The 26,520-nt window shown below is 37.5% G+C and overlaps 1 protein-coding gene across 2 annotated transcripts in view; it reads right to left on the reverse strand.

Moving 5' to 3' along the window:
* The window catches only part of ARHGEF28 (Rho guanine nucleotide exchange factor 28), a 332,396-nt gene that overhangs the window by 76,033 nt on the left and 229,843 nt on the right, over positions 1–26,520 (reverse strand). For both annotated transcript variants that reach the window (XM_023207973.1, XM_023207974.2), the window contains 6 exons: positions 23,400–23,680; positions 17,435–17,642; positions 14,830–14,941; positions 11,376–11,418; positions 5,931–6,054; positions 5,476–5,608 (listed from right to left, as the gene is read on the reverse strand). In XM_023207973.1, coding sequence (XP_023063741.1) covers positions 5,476–5,608; positions 5,931–6,054; positions 11,376–11,418; positions 14,830–14,941; positions 17,435–17,642; positions 23,400–23,680 — 901 coding nt within the window. The remainder of the gene's footprint in view (positions 1–5,475; positions 5,609–5,930; positions 6,055–11,375; positions 11,419–14,829; positions 14,942–17,434; positions 17,643–23,399; positions 23,681–26,520) is intronic.

Consider the following 26,520-nt stretch of genomic DNA (forward strand, 5'->3'; position numbering starts at 1 on the left):
AGAAATACGGAAGAAACTTTAGATACTTGAAAATTGTTCTTGATAAGAGGCAGAAGACGGGGGCCTCAGTAAAATAGAATGAAAGGGCATGAAGGGAGAACAGGATGTGAGACTTGGCCTGCAGGAGGAGAGGACAACGGAGCTTCATGAGACAGGCAAGTACTGCAAGGAAGGGAAAGAGACAAGAGTGCAATCTGAACTGAACTGAGAAGAATCTGTGTGGTGCAGACATCAAAACCAAGCTATGAAATTACACTGGAAAGACTCCCTCCAGAATGTGGAGAAGAGGAAGTGTATAATTATCAAACAGACGTCATACAAAGAACATAGATAGCAGAGATCACACTTACCCAAGGAAGAGATCAGAAAAATTAGATCAGAAGCAGTGACAGACAAAGCCACCATAGACAAGAATTCTATAAAGCTGAAAAAGCGCCCAAAATGACACATCAAAAGTTCTGTTTCCTAAGAAAAATAATTAAATGACACCTATTCTATAGACACATCCTGACAATATCCATATGATTAAAAAATGAAAAGTCCTCAAGCATAAGGCAGAAAATGAGGGTTATCAACAAAGGAATAGGGTCAAGTTGGCCCTAAACTTTTCCACTATGATAATAAATGCCCAAATCTATTGCAACAATGTTGGCAAAGCAATGAAGGGAAAAGACTTTGGTCCAAGAATTTATTTAACTAGGTAAGTTGTTTTTCTTGTGTGGAAAAAAAAAAAAAAAAAAAAGAAGGTATGTCCCTTGGTACACAAAGTTTCAGATCAACAGATCACTCCTATTTTAGCCTCTTGAGGACAGAATCAAAATTAGGAGTTCAAGAAGGATTCACTGTAGTTTTTCTGTTTTGTAAAGAAAAAAAGTGAGCAGTAAAACAAGCTAAACTAAAAATCCCATCCAAAAAGTTGTAGGTAGAGACAGAGTTGAATAAAAATGTCAACTTTTTTTGAAACAGAAAATTATACTTGAAAGATTAAACATAATAATCTTATAAAAAGAACACTCTAATAATTCAGTGTATTAACAGAGGCTGGGTGGGGGAGAATAAACATAAGAGAAATAAAAAGCTATTAAATTATTAGCCTTCCACAGCCTTAAAGCTACCATTGGTTGATATTAAAAGAGCATATCTTGCCAAATCCCTGGAGAAGACAAAAGCAAACACCACATGGTCTAAATAGCTAAACTAGACATCAAGGAAAACAGCAAAGACCTATAAAAGATATGTTGGTAGCAGTAAAATTAAATGTAAAGTTTTAAAAACCCTGTTATAAAACAAGGTCCTTCAGCTACATTATTGATTATGCCTAGCTAAATTAAAGACATGCACCTCAAATCGAAAACACTGAAATAGTTGAGAGAAATACAAACAAATGGAAAGCAGGACGAATATTAAGTTCAGACAAAGTAAAATTAAATGCAAAAGGCATCTAATGACATTAAAAGGATAACTTTGTTAAGGTTAAATCTACAATGAAGGTATGATATATAGATTTCTGTGTAACAGATAATGTAACATCAAAATAATAGCCAAGAAACTTATTTATAGGCAAGGGGAATTTTACAGAAATAGAATTTTGTGGAAAATTAGCAACTCAGGCTTTAACAGAGGAAAATTACACAAGAATTTTGAATACTTATACAATACTATGTGTTGTTTTATATCATATCTTGTTTTAAGATTAGGAATATTAACCTTCACAATTAAAAACAAAAATGCACCCATGGGAAAAGATTATTTAACCAAAACAGCAGAGGCTGTACATGTCATATTTGTAGTGGTCAATGTAAAAACCTTAATGTGAATAAGCAAAGTTTAAACCACTGTCTCCCCCACCAAAAAGAAAAGCTGTAAATTTTGAAATTACTTCTAAAAAAATTGTGGGTAAAAGAGGAAATCAAATATACACTTTGACCTACTCATACTGATTCTAGAATTTAATTTTAGGCAATTGCCAAACATGTGGACAATCATATGTGTGAAAGAATGCTGATTGCCAAATTATTTATGTTGTTTAAAAAATTAGGAAAAAATTAAATGTTCAAAAACAAATAATTAAAAACATTTGATGTCAGCATCAAATGAAACAGCATTAAAAGCTCACATATAGCCGGGCATTGTGGCATGTGCCTGTAGTCCCAGATACTTAGGAGGCGGAGGCAGGAGAATCGCTTGAGCCCGGGAGGCGGTGGTTGCAGTAAGCCAAGATTGCACCACTGGACTCCAGCCTGGGCAACAGAGCAAGGCTCCCATAATTTTTTATGGTTATAAGGAACTCCCTTAAAATATTAATAGTCTTTTTCTCTAAGTGGTAATATTAAAAAGTTTCTGCTTAAACCTTGTAACCTCTATGAATACTATTCCTTTATTAAGAAATGACTGTTTTTAAAGCTAAATGTGTCCTAGGTACTTTCAGCAATTTCTATCACATTCACTCAACTCAATGAACCAACATATTCTTTACTACAAAAGTTTCCCTTTCAGTGAGCCCTGGCTCCCTAGGCTTTACTGGTCGCCAGCTCTGCATAAGTGACTCAGGACCAGCTTTGTGAGAGCTGCTGTAGGGGCTACACGGGAGTCACCATGTGATTAGGGCCCTAAAATAACTTTGTTTCTTTTAATAGTTAAAACCCAAAGAGACTGTGCATAATCCAATTTTAAATGGATATGAAAGTGATAGGCAGGAGTTTGGGCCACAGTGGTCAGGGAAGACCTCCAATGAGGAAGTAAAATACCAGGATCTATGCAGAGGAGTGGGAGAAACTGAGAGGAAGGAGATGATCACAGGCAAAATGGCAAAGGCAGGAAATCACCTGCAGTGGGAGGAAAGGGCAACGGAACTGACAGGGCCTGACTGTAAACTGAGGCTGAAGGGGGCCTAGGGGTCTGATGAGCAGATCACAGACGAGGGAACCAAATGCCCATGGGAAGAGCTTGGACTTAGCCCACTAGACAAGAGAGGTCCTTAAGTTTATGTGGGCTGATGAAAGTGGTGTTTTACAAAGATTACTGTGGGAAAAGTATGGATCATAAATTGTAGATGAACATATCTGGAAAGGAAGAAACTAGCACAGCTCCTTCCCAGCATTCTAGAAGACGGTGATGAGAATCTCCCAGAATGGCAACAGTGAGAAGGGAAAGAAAAGAGTGACTGAGCGACATTGACAGGAGGGACAAGAGGGCAGTGGAATCAAAGCAGCCAGGATTGAAGCTTGTGATGCCAGGAACACGAGCCCAAGGATGGCCTGTTGGGCATGGACTTTGAGGTCGGTTTTAGACACGGTGGGTTTCGGAGATGATGAAATCTCTGAGTGATGATTCCCACACATGGTCTCTCTACGAGCCCCTGTGCCTGCCATAGTCTTTGTTTATACCTGTAGTTTTTACCATAATTCTCAAAAGTAGCCATAAATTACACAGGTACTCAGCCTCTGGGCAACTGAATATGGAAATACAAAGTGAGGAAAGAAGATATTAACATAGGAGTAACAGGTCTAAATATGATATTTTAGAATATAAGACTGGATGACTATACTTAGAAACAATCAAGGAAAAACGAAAAAGTGCCCAAGAACTAAGTTCTGAGTATACCCAGTATTAGGGAAAAGGAGACAACCCAGGTGGTAAAAGAGAAGAGTAGTGTGCCACGGAAAAGAAGGAAACATCCCTGAAAGGAGAGATGTTGCCCTGGAAACAAGAGACCAGTGAGTCTGAACAATCAGGAAAGACTCAGACTTGACTAGAAAGTGACTCTCACTTTCCATCAAAAGCAGAACTTCTGTTAAGCAATATGCACAGAGGTCAAATGTAGATGGTTAATGAAGAAATGGCAGAGACAGGCTTAAAACCAGTGGGTGGAGATTATCCAACTTGAGGAGTCTGTCTTAAAACAGGGGAGGGAAAGGTCTTGGGTATGGCCAGGGATACATCAAAGGGCTCAAGTCCACAAGTCCACCCACAAGGGTGGAACAACAACCTCAACCTAGGAAACACATGCTCATCACATGAATGAACTGACCGCTGAAGTGTGGGCAGGCCAGAAAAAACCTATAAATGATACTTGGAGCAAATCTCTAAAAACGTAGGAAATTAAACCACATCTGAGCAGCCTGATGCTACTTCAGATCCAGGAAAAGAAAGAAATCAAGTTTTCAAGGAAAGCAAAATTCAAACATGCAATAAAGACACCATAATCAAAGACAAGGTCAACTGTGAGAAGAAAATTCGATCTGCCTCTAATACCATATGCGGATTGTATTTTCATCAGATGTCCAGCTGTAGATAAATTTTTAGTTCAATCATTTTCAGATGTAAACTTCCCCTGCTCCTCTCTTCCCTTTGTGCTCCCACCCCACCTCCCAAATATTCCCACAATTCTGGCAATGAACAAATACCCTGAAATCTATTCCGCCTGCCTGTACCTCACTACTTTTTCTCTGAATTATTCTTTCATTCATCAAGTATTTACTAAGCCCCTAGTATGTTCTAGCCACTCTGCATATAGTAGAGAACAAATTCAACAGACAAAAATCTAGCCCCCATATGCAAACTGTATGGTAAGTTAGATAGTGGTAAATATTCTAATGGGGAAAATGCCAGGAGGAGGGAAGGATGAGCGAGGCACTGGGTGACCAGGAAAGGTTGCCTGAGAAGCTGTCGTCTGAGTGATCCATGTGGGTATCTGAGGAAAGAGGGTTGCAGTCAGAAGGAACAGCCAGAGAAGGCCCTAAGGCAGGAGCATGACTGCCATGTTCGAAAAACAGCAAAGATGCCAGTGTGACTAGAGCAGAGGGAGTAAGGGAGGGAGAGGACAGATCGCATGGGAACTTGTTGTCATTGCAAGGACTTAAGGACTTCAGTCTATACTTGGGGTATAGGAAGCCATTGGGAGATTTTTTGAATGCAGTGATATATGCCTTAGCAAGCTCACTCTGGCTAATGCTTTGAGAACAGACTTTAGGGGTAAAAGCACAAGGAAGCCAGTGGGAGTGCTGTAGAAATGGTAGCTTTAGAGCAAGAATATTAGTGGTAGTGGTGACAAGTGCCTGGGTTTTATATGTTTTCTGAAAATAGAGCCAAGAGGATTGTTAATGGATTGGATGTAGGATGTGAGAACATGGGAGGTATAAAGCTGTACTCCAAAAGCTTTGGCATGAACACGTGGTTGGAATGATCAAGTTGCCATTAAAAGTTGAGAGCATTAGCTTTCAGGTGAGCACAGAAGGAGGAGATTGTAACATCTGAGACGCTCTTTAGACATCCAGGTGGAGACATAAAGCAGTGAGGCATATAAATCTAGGGTTAAGACAGGTTATCAGTTATGGACAAAACATACTGACTCTAACCAGTATCAGTCATTGCTTGGTAAACGGTTCAGTCATATGTGTCACACTAAAAAGGTTTATGTAAATGTATTGAGCAATGAGCCTCTTAAAGACAGCACACATAGACCTGAGAACTTACTGGAACACTGCAGTGACTCTTTCCCCAGGAGTGTTTTATCACAAACCAAGCACTGCAGAACCCCAGAGAAGGTTCCCGGGGCAAACTGATGTCGATTTAGCTTCTCTTTATCTTTGGCATCCTTGCTTTTTGTCTTCAGATGCAGCAGCAGCAGCAGCAGCAGCAGCAGCAGGAAAGTGGGGAAAAATGAGAAAAGGAAAACGCTGTGAGCCAATCTTCTTACAGAAATCATCTGAGCAAGGTCTCTACATTTTCCATCAGAATATAAAGGCTGCACACAGAGGGACACCGTAACACCTAAATGTGACATTCTGGGCTTTAGCAATATTTCATAAGAAATATGTGTAAATAAAATCTAAAGTAAGTGATTTTAAAGAGAAAGTAGAAATTATACTAACTGCTGAGAAACTAAAACATCTATATTTTATAGACAGTATGTGAATAAGTTTAATTACCTTTGATTTATTCCGAGGGCTAGTCATCCTATTCATGAGGAAACTGAAAGTTCGACTCACTTTATATTTTTCAGACTCTGATTTGGCAGGTATGATGTATTTATCCCATTCTTCTTCCTGAATTCTACAAAAATAGAATCTGTTATCATGGCTTGTAGGACTTAAAGAGGAAGAACAGCATATACGTGTGTGTGTGTGTGTACACATATATGTATGTGTATATATTTTTTTTCGGTTTTAGTGGTTGTTCTAAAGAGAAAATTTATTAAAAATACACTTATAGCATAAGTGAACAGACATGTGATTAGAGCAACAATCTCACAATGTCAATAATTACAGAACATAGGTGGTGGAAGTGGGTATACAGTATATAATTCTCTCAACTTTTCTGTGTACTTGAAAATTTTCATAATATAATATTGAGGAAATAAACCTTAGACTTATAATTTTACCCTGAAAACACTCATCTTCCTGTTTACTATGCTAGTAAGAATTCCCTAGAGCACAGACAAGGCAAATAACCAACAATATGCAACCGGATTTTATTTATTTTTGGAACACAGAGATAATACTCAGTAGACACATGTTTCCTTTGTTGATACAGCCTAAGAAACAGACTGCCTGCCACTCTGTGCAGCCTCTCCCACTCAGCACAATCTGAGACTCTCCAGGTTGTGGAGGAGAGAGGCTGTGGATACTCCATAAAATAAGAAGCAAGATAGAGGTAACTGAACCCACCCATGAATGCCCTGAACACCACTTATTTTCTTCTAATCCACAATACAATTATTCTCTAGAAAAAAACATATCCAGACTATGACAGTTACAATTCTCCCTAGAGCTTCCTCTGATAATCTTATATTTCTATTATTACTGAGGAAAGAATAAATTAAAAATCAACCTAAATATCATGTCAAACCAGGTAACACTTCTGTAGATGATTTCCATAGTGATTACTTCCACCACCTACGTTCTGTAATTGTTGACATTGTGAGATTGTTGCTCTAATCACATGTCTGTTCACTTATTCTATTTCCTGACTAAAGTCTCTCCTATCCCCTAAAATTCTCACTTTTCCGTACTGATAACTAACATATTTATCTCTGGGAAGTATTTAAAAGCAATCAAATTACTGATATACACCAAAATATATATTATTATATTTTGTGAAAATATTGCTTTCAATGACAACTTTCTAGGACTTTGATTTTTCTTATCTAATTAATGACAGGCTTAGACCAAATTATTTCCAAGACCCCTTCCACACTTTAATATGGTACATATTATAATACAACTTTAAGTTATTTAAGCTCTACATTAGGTTTTAGAGTTCAAACCTATTAATGCATTTAGAAAAAAAAAAAAAATACATGGCTTAAGAGCTGCCTCTTGACCACATAGATCTAAAGGTACAGTCAGAACAGTGTTATGTCCTGTTACTCAAAGTCTACACAGTAAATGAAATTGGATTTGCTGCTTAGAGAAAACATTTTAAAAGGCAGAAGAAAAAGGAAGTGAATAGAATTAAATATACTCTATGCCAAAAGAGTAGTGAAAGAATCTCAGACCCTCTTAATTTCCTTTCTACTTCCATGCTACCTCTAGTCATTTTTACCTAGGATATCTGACTGGTTAATAGAATCCAAAATTTTCCATAACCTCTGGTGTCTTACACATCCTAATTTGCAAAATTTGTGCCATAATATTCAATAGGCTCACTTTCAGAACTGCGGGAAAAATACATTTGAGAGTTTGAAGAGAGTCCTCTCTTGGAAGGCCTTTTGTGACCCCACAAAATGCTATCCAATGTCTAAGAGAAGAGAAGAGTGATGAGGAGACCTAATGTCAGAATTAAAAAATGATTAGGTCATTGCGGATTTTGAGGTCAAGAAACCCCTTTTCTATTTCCCAGCAAGAACACAACTGAACTATTGCAAATAAAAGAAAATTAATTCTTGGTTACCCAACTCTACTCTCAACTCCCCTGCTACAGAAGACTATATCAAAAACGACAGTTTCCACATTGGTTAAAAACTTATAAATGCACAATTTACCATATCCTTTATACTTCTACAACATGAGACTTTAACTTTTTTTTTTTTGAGATGGAGTTTTGCTCTTGTTGCCTAGGCTGGAGTGCAATGGCATGATCTTGGCTCACTGCAACCTCAGGCTCCCAGGTTCAAGCGATTCACCTGCCTCAGCCTCCTGAGTAGCTGGAATTACAGGCACCCACCACCACGCCCGGCCGATTTTTGTATTTTTAATAGAGATGGGGTTTCGCCATGTTGGCCAGGCTGGTCTGGAACTCCTGACCTCAGGTGATCTGCCTTCCCTGGCCTCCCAAAATGCTGGGATTACAAACATGAGCCACCGACTCCGGCTAACACTTCAACTTTTTTTTTTTTTTTTTTTTTTTTTTGAGACGGAGTCTCGCTCTGTCGCCCAGGCTGGAGTGCAGTGGCCAGATCTCAGCTCACTGCAAGCTCCGCCTCCCGGGTTTACACCATTCTCCTGCCTCAGCCTCCCAAGTAGCTGGGACTACAGGCGCCCGCCACCTCGCCCGGCTAGTTTTTTGTATTTTTTAGTAGAGACAGGGTTTCACCGTGTTAGCCAGGATGGTCTCGATCTCCTGACCTCGTGATCCGCCCGTCTCGGCCTCCCAAAGTGCTGGGATTACAGGCTTGAGCCACCGCGCCCGGCCAACACTTCAACTTTTTAAGCTGAGGTTGATAAGACCTGAGAGATAACAATGTAAACATAAAAATGCTGAAACATTAAATATAAAAACTTAAACCATCACCTAACTTGGCAGAAATGTGAATATCATAGTCATAATCCAGTATCAGATTATGAAGATGGGTAATACAGTATAACCTCTGGGCAAATGTAGAAGGTTGGTTGCTTCATTTCAGATCTAATTTAACTATGTGATATTTACCTATGTTAAAATCAGGCACTTTAGAAAATAACCGAGAAGAGAAAACCCTCAAATAATTTCATAATAGAATTTAAATAGCTTTTACATTTGTAAGAATCTGGAAAGATTAAGTTTTTTTTAACATCCCAGAACAAGAATGTCTAATGTCTATTATTAGTTTGTTGACCGATAGTATCACTCACAATAAAGTTTTACAAACCCTTCTTCAGAGCCTCTAATGGTATTGCCTTTTCCATAGGTAAATAGACATTTAAAATATATTAAGAATACAGATTCTTAATATTTTAACCCTTGATCTATTTAAAGAATTGGCATCTAAAGTGTTTTTTTCTTGTTGTTGTTTTTGGGGTTTCTGTTTTTGTTTTTTTTTTTTTTTTTTGAGATGGCTGTGTCACCCAGGCTAGGGTGCCACAGCGCGATCTTGGCTCATTGCAACCTCCGCCCTCTGGGTTCAAGCTATTCTCTTGCCTCAGCCTCCTGAGTAGCTGGGATTACAAGCGCCCACCACCACATCTGGCTAATTTTTGTATTTTTTAGTAGAGACAGGGTTTCCTCATGTTGACCAGGCTGGTCTCAAACTCCTGACCTTAGATCATCCGCTCACCTAGGCCTCCCAAAGTGCTGGGATTACAGGCATGAGCCACCGCACCCGGCCTAAAGGGATGAAAGAAGTTCCTGCTATGCAGATTGAAAACTGACACAGTGGAACTTTTGTTAACACTCAGATCCTCAGATTTGAAGAAAGAGGAGGAGGAGGAAACATATGTAATAGATTTAAGACAGACGGTGGTAGTAAAATAATCAAGTCATGCCATATAATCCTTAAGAAATTAGAATAGATAGAGTGCTGAAATGAGCCTGCAAGGTATAGAGTGAGCTCATTTTTTACATGGATGTCTCCTTTTCTAGAAACTAAGTGATTCATACAAATAAAAGAATATCAAAGAAGGCACCATCTTAGGTAAATACCTACAACATGACCAAAGCAAAGCATTAGGTGTGGCTTGGGATCTTATTGGCATATCCAACAAGATAAGATAGCAGGAATAGAGTGGGTGAGATGAAAGATCTACTTTACTAGATACACCAAGGAATATGACTGAGAGAGTAAGATGCTTTCAGGATGTGGACCAAGAAAGATTAAAGAATAGAAAGAAATAGAAAACAAAAACAGGAGTGACAAAGAACAAATAATCAGATAAAAAGAAACTTCATACGCATGCCATCGAAGTTAAAATATTTTATAGGCTACTATTTAGCCAAGTATAACATTGGCTCCTTTGGTCTTAAATCTCTCTCTTAATGAAAAATAAATATTTTTTATATTTTTAATTTAAAAATATCTTGATAACAATCCATCACTTCTCCAGTTGTTAAAAAGATAACAGGGAGAAGACTGCTAATCAAAATGATGACCAAGATGAAGATCAAATTCCAGAATGAGGAAGTAAATTGCTTAAATGAGGTAATAAATGTAAGCTGCTTAAAACAGTACAAGGCACATACAAATGTTCAATAACTGTCAGTAATTACTGCTTTTGCTATCATCATCCTCACTGCCATTGTCATGAAGTCATCGTCATCATCATCCTATCTTTCAAGGGCATTCTTAACCTTCCTCTGTTTGTATGATTTGAAAGTTTTTATTCTGGTTTCAAAAAAAATAGAAATGAACCAAAGGAGGCATTTTCTTATTAATACTTTGATTCCAAGATTTAAAACAAAACACCCCATCTTGATCCATATACTAAAACGTTTCAAAGTTTTAGCACTAATCTCAAACAAAATTAAACCATTTCACTCTTTTCAGATGGTCTCTTAAAGTCAAACGTGTGCCATTCTGGCACTTGTTTTGCATATAACCCTGGAGCTATTTCACAGTGTGACTCGTGGGCAGTTAGTTATTCAACACCAACAAAAACCAACCATCATGCTTGCACACTAGTCTGTTTCCCAAGCTATACTACAACAACAGTTTTACCTTCTAGGACAAAGAGAAGCTTAGGTTAAATCTGCCTCTCAACCAGGAAACTGATCATGCTTACAAGTCTTCTGCATTGCTTATTCTTTGTTTCCAGCTGAAGGGCTACTAGGCAAAAATCCATAGAGAGACAGTAGGGAGATTTAGGCACTTTCTATAATTGACCACCCAGGGTTCTATTACTAAAGTAAGTCCCCTAGTCATGGTGGAACAGAGCTAGAGAAGACATGTTGCTTTTCTAAAACAGGTGGTCCTCACACTGCTCCCCTTGAAGGTGTTTGGCTTTGAAGATACCCAAACAGAACATGCTGTCCCCAGTCCTGAGGCCTGCACAGCCAAGGACTGAATGGAGAGGGCTGGCAGATCTATCCTGATACAGACCCCAGAGAGAGCAAAGGGTCTTAGGCAGGCTTGTTACATGGAAACCTCTCAAGAACTAGTGAACAGATAGTAAAAATGATGTGTGGACATTTCCAAAGGAGGATCATTCAGTTCTTCAGGAAAACTGGAACAGTTAAAGTACCTTTTTTCTCTTGGTGGCTCCGGCAAGCTGTAAGCTCTTTGCTCTACAAGACACAACAATAAAATGAAAACTAAGGCAGACAAACTGGCAGTCATATGTTAGTCTGAAATGCATACTCAACCATATTGTATCATTATACACAATACCAGCTAGAAAATAATGAGAAAATGAGTAATCTTATATAAGTAAGGCATTGCTCTGGATTTTTTTTTATCACTTCATGTAATTTAAAGAGGGTAGGGAGAAATATGCCAACATTTAATGACTTTATGAACTAAGTTAGCATCAGCAAGGGACAGCAAACATTTTCAGAAGTGCAGAAAATTAGTTCTATCTTTTTGGATACTTTTCACTAGAGTCATCTGTATTCTTCATAACACTAATCCCTAACATACGGAACCAATAAATAACCGCTTTTAAACAAAGCTCAAATGAAGTCTTGAAGGATAGCATAAGAAGAGTTAATTTTCATATAGCTGCAATGTCCTTACAAAATCCTAGCAGCAACAAGTTCAGAGATGTCCTCTGTGGCTCATGGGAAAGGGAGGACCGCTTTTTCCATTGGACTTGTAGAGGGAGGCAGAAGGGGAGGCTCATGCAAGCAGCTTGGAGCCATCTTGTTTCCAGAGTTGAAGTACTTACTACAGGGGTGGAGGAGAGACACTGATTTAGACAGTGAGAGAGCCTGAAGGAGGGGGCGGCCACTGTGGAGCACAACATCTACAGAGCAGGGACAAAGCCTTCACTCTCGCAATCCACAACAGTGAAGAGGTAAAACTAGGTTGCAAAGGGAAATGACACATAAGGAGGAAAACAAATACATATCCCCTGAAATGGGTAATATCAAATGTTGCACCTAAAACTATCTTGTATGTAATAGGAAATCTACTTTGAAGAATTTGAAGGCTTTATTTTATGAGCCATTATCAAGTGTTCCTCAAATTAAGTCATAAGCAGAAATCACTATTCTTATGGTAAATAGGCTGAGGTACCAAGAGAATAAGTCACCAAGTGTTCAAAATCCAATCAAATTCCATCCATCAGCTCACAACGTTTTCAAAAGTACGTTTATGTCATTCCTCAAATTCTTAAATGCAGAACACCTTTGTCCCCCTTGGTGAGACTGTAGTTATCATTTTAATATTGGCGATGTTCCTATCTACCTAAATCTACAATAGACCAAAGGGAATTATAAAACTAGATTCTGTTTTACAAACATCAAAAATAAAGTTGCCATCATCGTACTCTTGGCTCAAAAAAAAAAAAAAAGACACACGAGAAATTACAGTAAGTAACTCTTTGGAAGTGACAAGGAAGATAGAACATCACAAATAATAATAAAAAGGACAGAAAACATCCTAGATTTGTATATCTGCATTACAGCTCTTGTATGGGAGCTTCCCGCTGGGACATAAGGAGACTTGGACTCTGTTCAAATAGACCTGAAATTTTTAGGACTATTCAAACTCATCAAGAAAGGATTTATAGCAACACAAACGTCAATTTACTTTTCATAGTCCTATGGTATTGACTGACCTAAATGGTATCAATCCAAATGTCTGCAGTCATATAAGTCTATCCATTGGAATCTTCATATATTTAGTGAGTAGCCTCAACCTAAATTGCCTGGTTCTGTTACCTTCTGGATAGTATCAAACTTCATTCAAGTAGCCTTGTCTTTAAATATGTTGTCTAAAGATAAGGTTTTGTTTACTGAAAACCAAAGCAGTTGATATCAGCTTTTTATTCTTTGTAACTCAAATGCAAAGGTTTCAGGCTTGCATGTAAGGTAAAGATATCCTTCTTGATCATTAAAGAATAAGTAACTTAGGGCTATTTTCCCTTGTGAACAATCAGTTTCCTCTTAATTGTGTGGTCAATAATTTCAAACTCTAGAGATATCTGACTTCATAGATCAAGGACCACAGATCTAAAGGCAAAGCCATAATTTAAAGGACAGAAAACTTAAACATGTTTTCCAAATAATAACAATGTGAAGTTAATTCACCAGCTGGGACTATCAGTGAAAAGGTGTCAAGCTGCTATTAAAAATATACCAACCTACACTAAGGCTGGGGAGACCCAGAGACCTAGAAAGAATCCATAAACCAAAAACAAAAATCCAGAACAAATTCAATCCATCTTTATCCTGTCCTCTCAAGGGAGTTGTATCCTCTCTTTCTCTTGTAACTTTTCCTCTTCTCCCATTCCAAAAATAAAAACTGATATGTATTATCAGTCTCGATCTCTTCTCTTCTACCATTACATCCCAGAAAAAGGAAAACAAAAATCATGGTAGCATTTCTTTTGTATTTTATCTATCTTTTTTCTCATATTCACTCAACAAATATTTATTGAACATCTAGCATATATGTCATTATTCTAGGACAGTATTTCAAGCACCAAGATTATGTCTTTAGTATTGTTCTGCATGGCATAAAAATGCAAAATAACAATTTAATAAGCAAGAATAAGAAAAAAGAGAGGGAATAAAATAAATCCTATCTTAAATATTTTATCTTGAGAAAATATTTGAGTAGTACTTAAGAGTACTTAAATTCATCTCTTGCTTTCTGAATCTTTTAAGTTCCTTTAAGGATAATAGACAATAAAGATATTCTCTAAGACACTGACAAAAATTTCATTATAATGCTATGTATTATGCATTGGCATGAATACTTTCAAATATGCTTTTTAATATAATTATTACATATTAATTATAGAAAGTATGAAATAATTACACTTCAAAATGGGGGCAGGTGAAAATGGGAGGAGTGACTTAGAGAGGATACAAGGGGAGCTCTAAGTTGTACATAATTTTTCCATTTATAGATCTGAATTCACTTGAAAATTCAAGATGCATGTTTATGATTTGCACTCCTTTTTGCATGTATCCTATATTTCAACTAAAAGTTTATTGCCTAAAAGTTATATTTCTAATTGCTTACATTGCCAACAAAAAAATGTTGAGATATATTTACTCATGTTACAAATATGTTATTTTAGCTCTCCAAAGTCCCTTTCTAAAAAAGAAAGAAGAAAATCCATTCTGCAACACTCTCGCTCGGAGGAGTTGGATTATGTTAGCAACGTATATATGAGACAAAAGTAATTTTTATAATTTACTCAAATAAAATCCTCTAAAGCCATCATAATAATATAACTGGAATCAATTCTAATTTACACTATCCTTGAGGAAAACATTTTATTCAAAGAATAAAGCAGCAGAGAGGTGTGTATGCATTTGTAATTTCAACAAAATCAAATCTGATCAAAATCAAATTTGGCTGTTATCCAATGAGAAAAGAATTTTGTCAGGCTTAGAAAAACCAGTTACGAAAACAGAACTAAAAATTCTTGTCTGCTGTTCTTGAATATTTTATGTACTTATACTAACTGAAAAATCTGTTCTGGAATAGAGTATTTTCAAAGCCAAATGTCAAACGATGCTTACCTTCACTTGAATTGCACACTGTTAATTCACGCACCAAACGAGTTTTTCCTAAAGAAATTTTGGGTGATGAGCAAGAGTAAGAACGTGAGCGAACTCCAGAAAGCAATGATTCCTAAAAGAGATTATAATAAAGTTTTTAAAAATTTATACATGAGATCTGAAAATATATGTTCACCACCTCAAATGTTACTAAATTAGCACCTTTGAAAAGAGATTCAACCTGAACATTTCTGATATGATCTCATTATGTGTTTCTGTTTTCCTCTCACAATTTTTAAAATGTTATTGTCATTTTAATACTTTAGCAACCTTTAGTTTGGGGAATAGTTCCTGTATATACTACAGAATGCAACTATGATATCCTAGCCAACTTGACTAAAAATGAAAACTTAAGACAAATGACTTTCTCTTTGTATATTCAACAATGAGTTTGACTTATTATTTTGACCTGAGGTGTCAGTTATTTTGTTATTTTACTGTAGCCCTCCAACAAAATTCTATATTAACTGAGATTTCTACATTTAAGGATTACTAGAGGATAGTGGAATAGCCACTTGCAATTATAAGAGTTTTTTAGACTTCCAAACCGTGATTTAAATTTATAATGTTAGCTGCAACATTTAGGGAAAAATATATCCAGTTAGTATACAAATCCTTCCAATCTGTACTCAATTTTTGATGGACCTTCCATGTAGCACTTTCTGAGATGGATGTTTGAATATCACTAATTTATACATCCTTAATATTACTACTTTTAAATGACCTGCCAGCTTTGTTCCTGTTGTCCCAATTATTTATTATTCCTATCATTATATTGGCAACATACATGAAAATGCAAGATGGCAAGATCATTAAGACATAGTTTTCTTATATGTTCCAGAAAATTTAAGTGAATATGCAATAGAACTCCATTGAAGCCATTTATAGCACCCAACTTCTATCCCATAAAGGCCTTAGGATTGATCCTGCCCATGCATTTTTAAGATATCGCTTAAGGTTAAAGCTAAAAGAAAATAATGCAAAACTCTTTACTAAAATCAAACCATCAGAAACTGACCTTCACGAGCACTGGTCTCTTTTGTTCCCTCTAAGGAAAAACACATGTTTACCCTAAGTTCATTAGTTCAGTTAAGGAGCCTGGAGGAAAGTTGAAAAATAGAAGCCTGACCTTGCTTCAAAGGGCCTTGGGCTGTGGCTGCTATCTTATTGGGGAGCACCTACTGGGCCTGGATGTCAAGAAGGTCAACCCAAGTTGTCCTATTACCCTAAACAGTGAGCTGGCCACTAAGAGCCCTCCTCAAAGTCATGTATATGTGGTAACCATTTGTCATGACAATGGAACTTTGAAAATTGTCCAAAACTTTGGCAAAAAGTTATACTGGGTAATTACAGAGGCAAGGCAGATATATATATGGGACAGATTCTTCCTAAAAATGAGCAACATGAAACTGTTGCAAAGGCCTGGATTATTTTTCATCCAAATAATGATGAACTTTTCACAATTCCATTCAACATGCAAAACTAAGAATTATCTACATAACAACCATACAAATTTCTCATTATCCAGAAATATCACATGACCTTCAGATGCAAAAGATGATGGCAGCTCTGCAGGTCTTAGAGTAGAGGGTAGAGGATGCAGGATCTGTGCTTAAAACCCAGAATTGAGTTCTGATTCTATCACCAAGCTGGTGATACAAAGCTGGACAACCTTTCCAGAATCTCATCTACTCAAAAAATAAAATTAAATAAAAGCACTACTTATGTAATAGGTGAGTTATGTGGCAATTATATATTGTATACATACATAAAATATATTTTGTATTTTGTAGGGCATGCTACAAAAATAAGGTATTATCATAACAACCATATTTTAGAAAGAGAAGTTTTGCCATAGCACACATTGTTTTACAGTAATAAGTAAACTCAAGAAGAAAACAAGTAGAAAATAACAAATCAAATAGGAAAAAATAATATGTCAAACACAAAGGGCTTTCTTACATTCAGAGGAATGTATTTAGTTTTTAATAAATAAATAAGTAAATAAATAACAAAAAACAAGCACACCTAAATGAAACTCCAATGCGAAATGACCAACAAGAGAAAACCTGGCTCCTGTGGAAAAGTTGACAAAATTTGTGATGTTCCGGATTAGTTCAAGCACCCAGAAATGCTCAATAAACATCACTTCTACCTTGTTAATATCATTTACCTCATCACCAGGACCACGCAATAATTTACATGAGCAAAACAAGATTGATCACTAAACTCATTTAACACTATCAGTTTTTCTCCCTTTGCTTAAGAGATGATGGGAGAAATCATTGTATGAAATGATAAAATTTTCCAAGTATGTGAAAGAAAGATGGTATGCACTCGTGGTGAATTAATGAAAATGTAAATCAGCCATTTTGAGTAAAAATTATAAAAATTAAAACACAGTGGAAAGATTTAAAAGACAGACTCAATCAGATATCACATGGGTCCCAAAAAGTAGTTCATATGTATGAATAAAATATAATATGTCTTTCAGACACAGATGTGTAAATGTAGACAACATATTCTCCACACTTGCAATATACCAAATTTATACCAATAAGAATACCTTCAACTGTAGATTACTTGATAGAGGAAGTGATTCAGCCCTGGAGATATTAAAATCTGGTTCAGTGTTAGTCTCAAAAGAGTCCAATTCATCCCCACTAGGAATCCCAGTTCTTGAGGAGCTCTGAGACCCTGGAGTGTAACAGACGTGCGACGGCTCAGAATGCCCTTCCCCTTCACTGTCAGCGTCCAAGGCATCAAGGCTGGAACTAAAGCACAAAGCCAGCAAGTAAGTAAAGAAGCAAGGAAGGACACAGAGCGTCATTGGTTTCTACTTCTCTGAATTCAGATTCATCAGGGTGGGGTGCAATAGGTATTCATTTAATTTCCAACTAGTATTTAATTAGCCTTTTTCTCCTCCCTCCAAATCTCTTTTTAAATAAAATTTTATCTTACCCCAAATGAACATTCCTACCTTGCAAAAGCCATTTCTTTCTTTCATTTTCTTTTTTTTTGTTTTGTTTTGTTTTTTTGTTTTTTTGAGACACTTGTGTTCTGTCGCCCAGGCTGGAGTGCAGTGACATAATCTTGGTTCACTACAACCTCCACCTCCCAGGCTCAAAGGATCCTCCCACCTCAGCCTTCAGAGTAGCTGGGACTACAGGTGTACGCCACCAAGCCCGGCTAATTTTTGTGATTTTTGTGTTTTTTGCCATGTAGCCCAGGCTGGTCTCAAACTCCTGGGCTCAATGGATCCACCCACCTCAGTCTCCCAAAGTGCTGGGATTGCTGGAGTGAGCCACCACACCTGGGGCAAAAGACAGTTCAAATACCTGAAGGAACAAAAGCTGGTCTGAGTTAGTACTAACCTCACCACTTCTGTTTTGTAAATATAATTATTGATATCGCAAGTCCCAAATGGTAACCCATCAAATATTTTAAATGCTGGTGGAAACAGAGCCACTGGGCTGTTTGCAGGGAAGCCTCTGGGGGAGATCTGCATGTGACTAAGCTGCAGAAGTGTCATTCTCTCCTCTGTCCCTCAGCTGGGAAGCTCAGGAGGGCAGAGGCACACCAAGGAGAGATGTGTGAAGGTCCCACCCATCCACCCCAGGGCCATGTCAAGACACAGTTCTGAAGTGAGTCATGCGATGTCCCAAACATGTCATACTAAATGATCATTTTTAGAGGTTAAAAAAAGATGATTCCGAGGCTGGGGGCGGTGGCTCACACCTGCAATCCCAACACTTTGGGAGGCCGAGGTGGGCGGATCATGAGGTCAGGAGATTGAGACCATCCTGGCTAACACAGTGAAAACCCGTCTCTATTAAAAATACAAAAAATTAGCTGGCTGTTGTGGTGGGTGCCTGTAATCCCAGCTACTTGGGAGACTGAGGCAGGAGAATGGCGTGAGCCCAGGAGGCAGAGCTTGCAGTGAGCCGAGATCGCGCCACTGCACTCCAGCCTGAGCGACAGAACAAGACTCCATCTCAAAAAAAAAAAAAAAAGATTCCTTTGAAAACCGTACCTTAGAACCAAGTAGAAGTTCTGTTTAACAACAACTTTTTCCTCATTTAACTTTAATAAACCATGAAATTAAAAAGAAAGAATTTGACCTTCCACATCCCAGGTCTATTCCATAACATTACATTTTAAACTATTCAAACTTGGAGGCCAGCAGCTTTCCTGGGTGCATGTTAATGCACGAAGCATTTCAAATGTGTGTTTTGTGGGGTTTTTTTTTTTTTTCGGTTGTTACAGTTCTGGAGTTATAATTTTAATTAAAAAAAAAATGAAACCATCTTGATTTTGAAATACGAGAACCAGAAAATGAAACTTTGAATTAACCTGTTTAGGTTAGTTAAAAAAAAAAAAAAAAAAAAAAAAAAAAAAAAAAAAACATAGGCTATTTAATGGACACAGTAAGTCAACTGAACACATGGTATGAGTCCTGGTCTTACTCTACCATGCCTCTAATGCAAACACAGAGCAGTTTCTAACCCTTGAACACTTTCACAGGCACTACTGGGTACCAGAAAACGCAGCAGTGAGAAGAAGCCCTGGCTGGCACCACCGAGGATTTCCAAAGTGGGGTTTTCTCCTTTGGGAACTCATCGAGGGCCAACCAAGGTGAAGACCTTGGCATTGAGAGGAAGAACACATTAGAAGTGGACTTCACACTTTACCTCAATCAAACACACAAATTTCATGGAGTCTATTCGACTGTTTCTCATAAAACACTGAAACTTCATGTTAAGAATATCTTCCTGGTAAATATTGGTGATTTAAATGCTCCGGTAAATGTATTATGTCGGTGCAAAAGTAATTGTGGTTTTTGACTAATCTAATAATTACAGGTATTTCAAGTTGCTACGTGGTTTCCTAGTACAACAACAATCCGAGACGGAAGGAGACTTCAAGGCAGGTTGAAGCTTGCCGTTGTCTTGTACCTCAGCACTTGTCTTTCAACTTGTGATCTCTGTACCAGTGGAAAATAGTTCTTCAAATGATTGGCAGCCCGCAATAATATCCGATTTTAACACAAGCCTTTCCAGTTACAGACAGCATTTCATCATCACTATGAATACATCCTAGAAGTATCAGTATTTTATTTTGCATACTATAAAACATTGTTTCTATTCATTCAAATGGGGCTACGACTTTTCTTTGTTAAGCTATTAACCTAAGATATTGGTGGCAGAGGCAATGTTCTTCAGGATAACCTCTAGGTTCTTGCTTTATGATATTATTTTTCTAATTCCCAGTAGTGAGAAATCAATTCATTAGGTTGTAACTAGAGTTTTTTTAAAAAACTATAGAATAGAAAATATCAGAATACATTGCACATGTCATTTTATAAGACTTCACTTAAATTTTAAGGGAGATAGGGGACGTTCATGGCGGCATGCATTTCTTACTGTGGATTAGTTTTTTTAAAAGGTTTGAAAAATACAAGCTTTAGAATGAAACAAACACTTGTCTACTGCTTAATTTTTTGTTGTATAGTATTTTTAAATTAATGTTTTATTACTTATCTTCCCTTTGTGGTTTCTCAAAACAGTTATTACATTTAAATAATATAACATATGGCTATATAGTATGCATGTTTTAGTTTCACCAAAATATTCTTTTACACCCTAGAAAACTTAGGACTCAGGTCCCAGTCAGCCATGTCCTTATATTAACTTCAGTTTTTACTGTGTGCCCCCAAATTTCTCCTTCATTAGAAGTTTCCAGCCTCTAGGGCTATTATCCACTTATTAACAAATTAAGTACATTTCACTTTGAGTTTGTTATCAACTTGCTTCCTACCATGACATCCACTGAAGGGAAGGACCCACAGCCACCCTAGGGCTTTCCAGGGATGGCGACTTCTCTCCCTTCATTCCTACATTTTTCAGAGGAGAGGGAGGGCAAAGGAGACAAAGTCAGCTCGTGGAACCAGCCAGAAGACTTTTCTGGAGAATGGCTTCTCCTTCCTCTCCTGGCTTCCTCCCCTTCCCCCAAGCAGTGACATCTTCACAGAGGTTTCTACTTACCTTTACTCAGAACAGATATTTTTTCTAAATTATATTCTACGAGGAAAAATTATATCTGTAGCAGTGAAATGTTTAAACTTTCCAAGGCAAGACCATGATCAGAAAGTATAATTTAGATACTCTGCAAGTATCTGCATAAGTATTAATAAAACAGAGACCATTTGTGTCTTTTCCATGCTATATTCCTAGAGGGCTTCTTCTAAAGAACTTATTTATCTCTTGAGATGTGGGGGCTCACACACTTGACAGATTTTTTTTTTTCTTTAAGACAGAGTCTCACTCTGTCCCCCAGGCTGGAGTGCAGTGGTGTGATCTCTGCTCACTGAAATCTCTGCCTCCCGGGTTCAGGCAATTCGCCTGCCTCAGCCCCTCCCCTGAGTAGATGGGATTACAGATACATGTCACCACGCCCAGCTAATTTTTGTATTTTCAGTAGAGAGGGAGTTTCGCCATGTTGGCCGCCTAGGCTGGTCTCGAACTCCTGACCTCAGGTGATCTACCTGCCTCAGCCTCCCAAAGTGCTGGGATTGCAGGCGTGAGCCACCATACTCGGCCACTTGACAGATCTTAAAGATCCACTAGAAAGGATTTATCACACATAGCTCAATTTATTTTTGCAAAACTGTACAGTCTTGTCTGGACTGGCAGTCTCTTGTCCCAAGTAGACGTGTGGACAATTCAAATTAGCCTTCACTTCAAATTACAGTAGTGACTACCCAGCATCTATAAAACCATAATTCACAAAGCATAAATGTAAAGCAAGTCCTTTATTATTTACACATCACACATAACCCTTGGTACCAATATGTGCTAACGTTTTACAACCTCAAATTGCATATTGTGCTGTATCTCAGTGATGGGCACCTACTGATTGCTGGTTCCTCTCCCTTTCTCTCCCCTCTATATTAACTCTCTGCTGAATACTCATTCACCTATGTGTATGTTCATTCATAGAGAAATATTTATATACATAGTCACATATGTGTGTGTATTTTACGTTCACTTTGATTCATTTTATATGTGAAAATGAACATATAATCACATGGGTAGGATACGGGGGAAAAAATAAGCTACTCCCTAAGGAAAGTGTGATCAACAGGATAAAATGAAATTAGTGGAAATTGGCCTGTTCCCTAAAGAAAATAGACAATCAGATAGATAGATACAGATATACAGATACAGACACACACGTGTGCACACACACTAATATATGCAATCATATCAGATGCAATGAAAGGTCATTTTAATGACTTTTATATATACAAGAAAATACAAGGTAACTGAAAGTAAAATAAAGATAAATTTTATGTTAAAATATAAAATATATATTATGTAAAATAAAACAAACATTCATGAGCCCGCCCAACTTGAAACTTGGATACTGGCCATCTACCATGGAAACTCTGCAATGATTCATTCCATTCCCATTTCCCTATTTCCCCTCCCTAGATGTAACAACCATTTTGAATTCAGGAATTTTTTCCCCTTCATTATTTTGTTTTTCTTTTTTTCTTTTTCTTTTTTTTTTTTTTTTTTCTTCTTTTTGAGACAGGTCTCACTCTGTCACCCAGGTCGGGGGTTCAGTGGTGCCATATTGGCTCACTGCAACTTCTGCCTCCCAGGTTCAAGCGATCTTCCCACCCCAACCTGCCAAGTATCAGGGCCACATGTGTGTGCCGCCATGCCTCGCTAATTTTTGTATTTTTGGCAGAGATGGGGTTTTACCATGTTGCCCAGGCTGGTCTTGAGCTCCGGAGCTCAAGTGTTCTGCCTGCCTTGGCCTCCCAAAGTGCTGGGATTACAGGCGTGAGCCACCACACCCAGTCTCTTGTTTTTCTTTATAGCTTATGCACATATGTAGGCCCTATAATAATATAGTTTAATTTGCATTTTATAAAAATGAAATCTAACAAGTATTTTGGGGCTTTTTTTTGTTCCTTCATGCTTCTAAGGTCTATGTTATTACGCACGCAGATGTATTTGTAGTTAACTCACTTTCATTACTGTACAGTATTCCCTTGTGTAACTATATATAATTTATTTATTCCACTTTTGGGTTATTTCCTGCTGGTATAAATACTCACATATAGGTCTCCTAGTACACAAGAGGAAAATGCATATTTGACTTTACAAGATAATGTCAAATTTTTTCCCAAGTTATACAATTTTCTCTCCTATCATCTTTACGCAGGAATTTCCATGTTACGCATTCTCACCAAAACATGGGATTGCTAGATTTTTAAATTTTTGCCAGTCATGTGAATATAAACTGGTATCTCATTGTGGTTTTCCTTTATCATATTTTAATCAGTTTTCTTAAGTGTCTTACTTTCAAATCAATGAATATAGGAATCTAAAAGGGGACAACATTTTGATGGACAGATAAAAGTGGTAGAGACAATAAAAAGTTTAAAACTAGAATTTTTGAAGTTTACCTATAAGGTTCTTTGATTTTCTACAGTTTTCTTCTACAATATAGAATCTTACCTTCTTTTCTTTAGATGACTTTGTTGCTTTTCAAATCCATGCCAACCAAAAGAAAGATTCAAGTTGGAAGCACACGAACTCGATGGTGACATGAAGGACCGCTGGGCTTCAGTATGTGCTGTCCCTTCATCATTTTCACTAAGTGGGTACACACTGGGGCTGGTTTCTGTAGGAAGGGTGTGTTTGCTGCTCTGAGGCCCCAGAGTGCAACCTCTGGATTCAGGGCTGGTAGTTGCAGTGATTCCCTCTATATTAATATAGCTGATATCCAAATCGCCAACCTGGAAGTTGAAAGAAAAACATTTCCTGAGTAAAAGCAGGTAAGATTGGCCTAGCTAAGAATTAATAAAATTTTCCTAATTTAAAAAACTTCTGGCCAAGCGTGGTGGGAGGCTGAGGATGGCAGATCACTTGAGGTCAGGAGTTCAAGACTAGCCTGGCCAACATGGTGAAACCCTGTCTCTACTAAAAATACAAAAACTAGCCAGGGTGTGGTGGTGGGCACCTGTAATCCCAGCTACTCAGAGATGGAAGCAGGAAAATGGCCTGAATGGGAGGCAGAGGTTGCAATGAGCAGATACTGCACCAGTGCACTCTAGCCTGGGTTACAGAGTGAGATTCCATCTCCAAAAAAAAAAACAAAAAAAAAAACCTTCTACCTTATTTATATTTTTTGTTTATTCTTGTTTTATGTAAACAGAATTACTGTATATGTTTTTGTCCACATGGCAGCTATCCTATAATTCACAAAAAGGAAGACCAACTGAGTATTTTATAAAGTTGTTCCTTTATTACAAAACCAGAAGCTGATTATGCCTCTAACATTTCATGAACCACTGACTCAAAATGAGAGGGAAATGTTTTAAATACTTGAGGAAAAAACAAGAGACTATACAGCTTTATTCAAAAAGTAGCTCATAGGAATCTGGGTACCAAGGTAATAGTGGTCACATAAAGCTGAGTCTCACAAAAAGCAACACCAAACAAAAAGAACAAATAAAGTTACATAAAGCGCACATACGTAGCATCATTAGAAGAAAGAACATGCCCAAATTTCAAATTACCTGTAAATAATAAAATCAACAGCAAATCCAGCAGGCAAGCCCTCGTGCTCCTGCTATAAGACTCTGTGGAGGGTAAGGGGAGTCGGGAAAATCTGAACGGCAGAGAAAGGACGGAACTTCTGGAGGGCATAAGACTTACTTAAAAATCCTCCCCAGAAAGAGAAAGCCCAACCCATATGCGTGAAAAAGAGTCCTAGCTCATCAAAGCACTTGCTCTAAGAAAGGCGTACTTTTAAGTACTGATGATTTGAGGTGGCGGTCATCAAAAGGCATCATGTCTGGGGTGAGGACAGTAAAAACGAAGAGAGTAACACCATTTGGAGATACAGCAGTGAAGGGAAAAAAGAAGCAAAAGGGGAAATGCTAGAATCCTAAATCATCGAGCATCATCATAATTTATTAAAGCAAAAACCGTTAATGAATGCTTAATTAACGGGTGAAAGTCTAATGAGCAACAGGATATTTACAAGGGCTTAAAATACAAGGGCTTCTGACATGATACTTAATAATTTTTTAAAAAACAGTAATTTTACTAAAAAAGGAACTTGGCAGATGAAAGATATTAATAAAATCACCAGTAATGGGAAAGATTGATGTCCTATGCCTCCTGATACAATGCACTGAGAAGCACCCATCACCACTTCCATAGTATTCCTGCTAAACATGCCTAACCTGAATCCTATTATGAGGAAATATCAGATAAACCAAAACTGAAAGACACTCTAGCAAAACACAAGAACAAAAATACCAGTCTGTATTCTTTTAAAATATCAGCATCATAAAACACAAAGACTGAGGAACTGTCCCAGATTAAAGGAGACTACAGAGACACAACTATATGCAACACATGTAATGGAATTTTCTTCTGCAACAGACAGCATTATTGGGACAACTCGCTAAAATTGAATAAGCTCTGGAGATAGCTAATAGTATTGTATCAATGATAATTTTATGATTTTGGTAACTGTACTGTGTTTATGTAAGAAACTATCCATGTTTTTAGGAAAATACACCATGAAAGATTAAGGGGTAAAGGGGCACCATATTTTTCATTTACTCTCAAATGGTTAAGGAATATTTATAGAGATAATTTAACTATTTGCATGCACACATAACCACCCACTCAGGGAATGACAAAGTAGAATGTAGTAAAATATTACCACTTGAGGAATTTGAGTAAAGTGTGTACAGAAATTCTCTGTACTGAAATTATGAAACAAATGTCTTTTTCAAAGTAGTTTATATGACAGAAATTTTCAAAGTAACTTTCATCATGTGAATCTTCTCAACAGGAAGGTGATAACCTTGAAAATTAATAGGAAACATTAATATAAGCTAGTAATGTTTTTAGGTTTCCTTGCCAGGTTGAGGAAGATAAAGAAAATTAGATAAGATTTTTTTCAGATATTGCCGGAAAACATTTTAAATATGCAGAATTTGAACTCCTTAGATTGTCCTTGCTATTCAAATAGATACAGGGGCAATAAAAAAAAAGTGCTACGCTAATATAACGGACTTTGTGATTCTGTTGCAGATTTAGTTTTATTTCTCAGTTTTCAATACACAACTTGGCAATCTGCTATTTCCATTTGTTGAATTAACTTGTTTGAGTTCTCTCTAAATGCATACTTCACTTTTTCTTTTTGGCTTCACATCATTAAAGCAATACTTCTTTCACCCAGAATATTCCAAAATAAAAATTATATCTTGGCCGGGTGTAGTGGCTCATGCCTGTAATCCCAGTACTTGGGAGGTCAAGGTGGGCAGATCATTTGAGGCCAAGATTTGAAGACCCGCCTGGCCAACAAGGCAAAACTCTCTCTTCTAAAAATACCAAAATTAGCCAGGTGTTGTGGCACACACCTGTAACCCCAGCTACTCTGGAGGCTAAGGCACAAGAATTGCTTGAGCCTGGGTGGTGGAGGTTGCAGTGAGCCAAGATGGCACCACTGCACTCCCACCTGGATGACAGAGCAAGATTCTGTCTCAAAAACACAAAACGGAAGGAAGGAAGGAAGGAAGGAAGGAAGGAAGGAAGGAAGGAAGGAAGGAAGGAA

The sequence above is a fragment of the Piliocolobus tephrosceles genome, chromosome 4, assembly GCF_002776525.5.
Source record: "Piliocolobus tephrosceles isolate RC106 chromosome 4, ASM277652v3, whole genome shotgun sequence".
NCBI lineage: Eukaryota > Metazoa > Chordata > Mammalia > Primates > Cercopithecidae > Piliocolobus > Piliocolobus tephrosceles.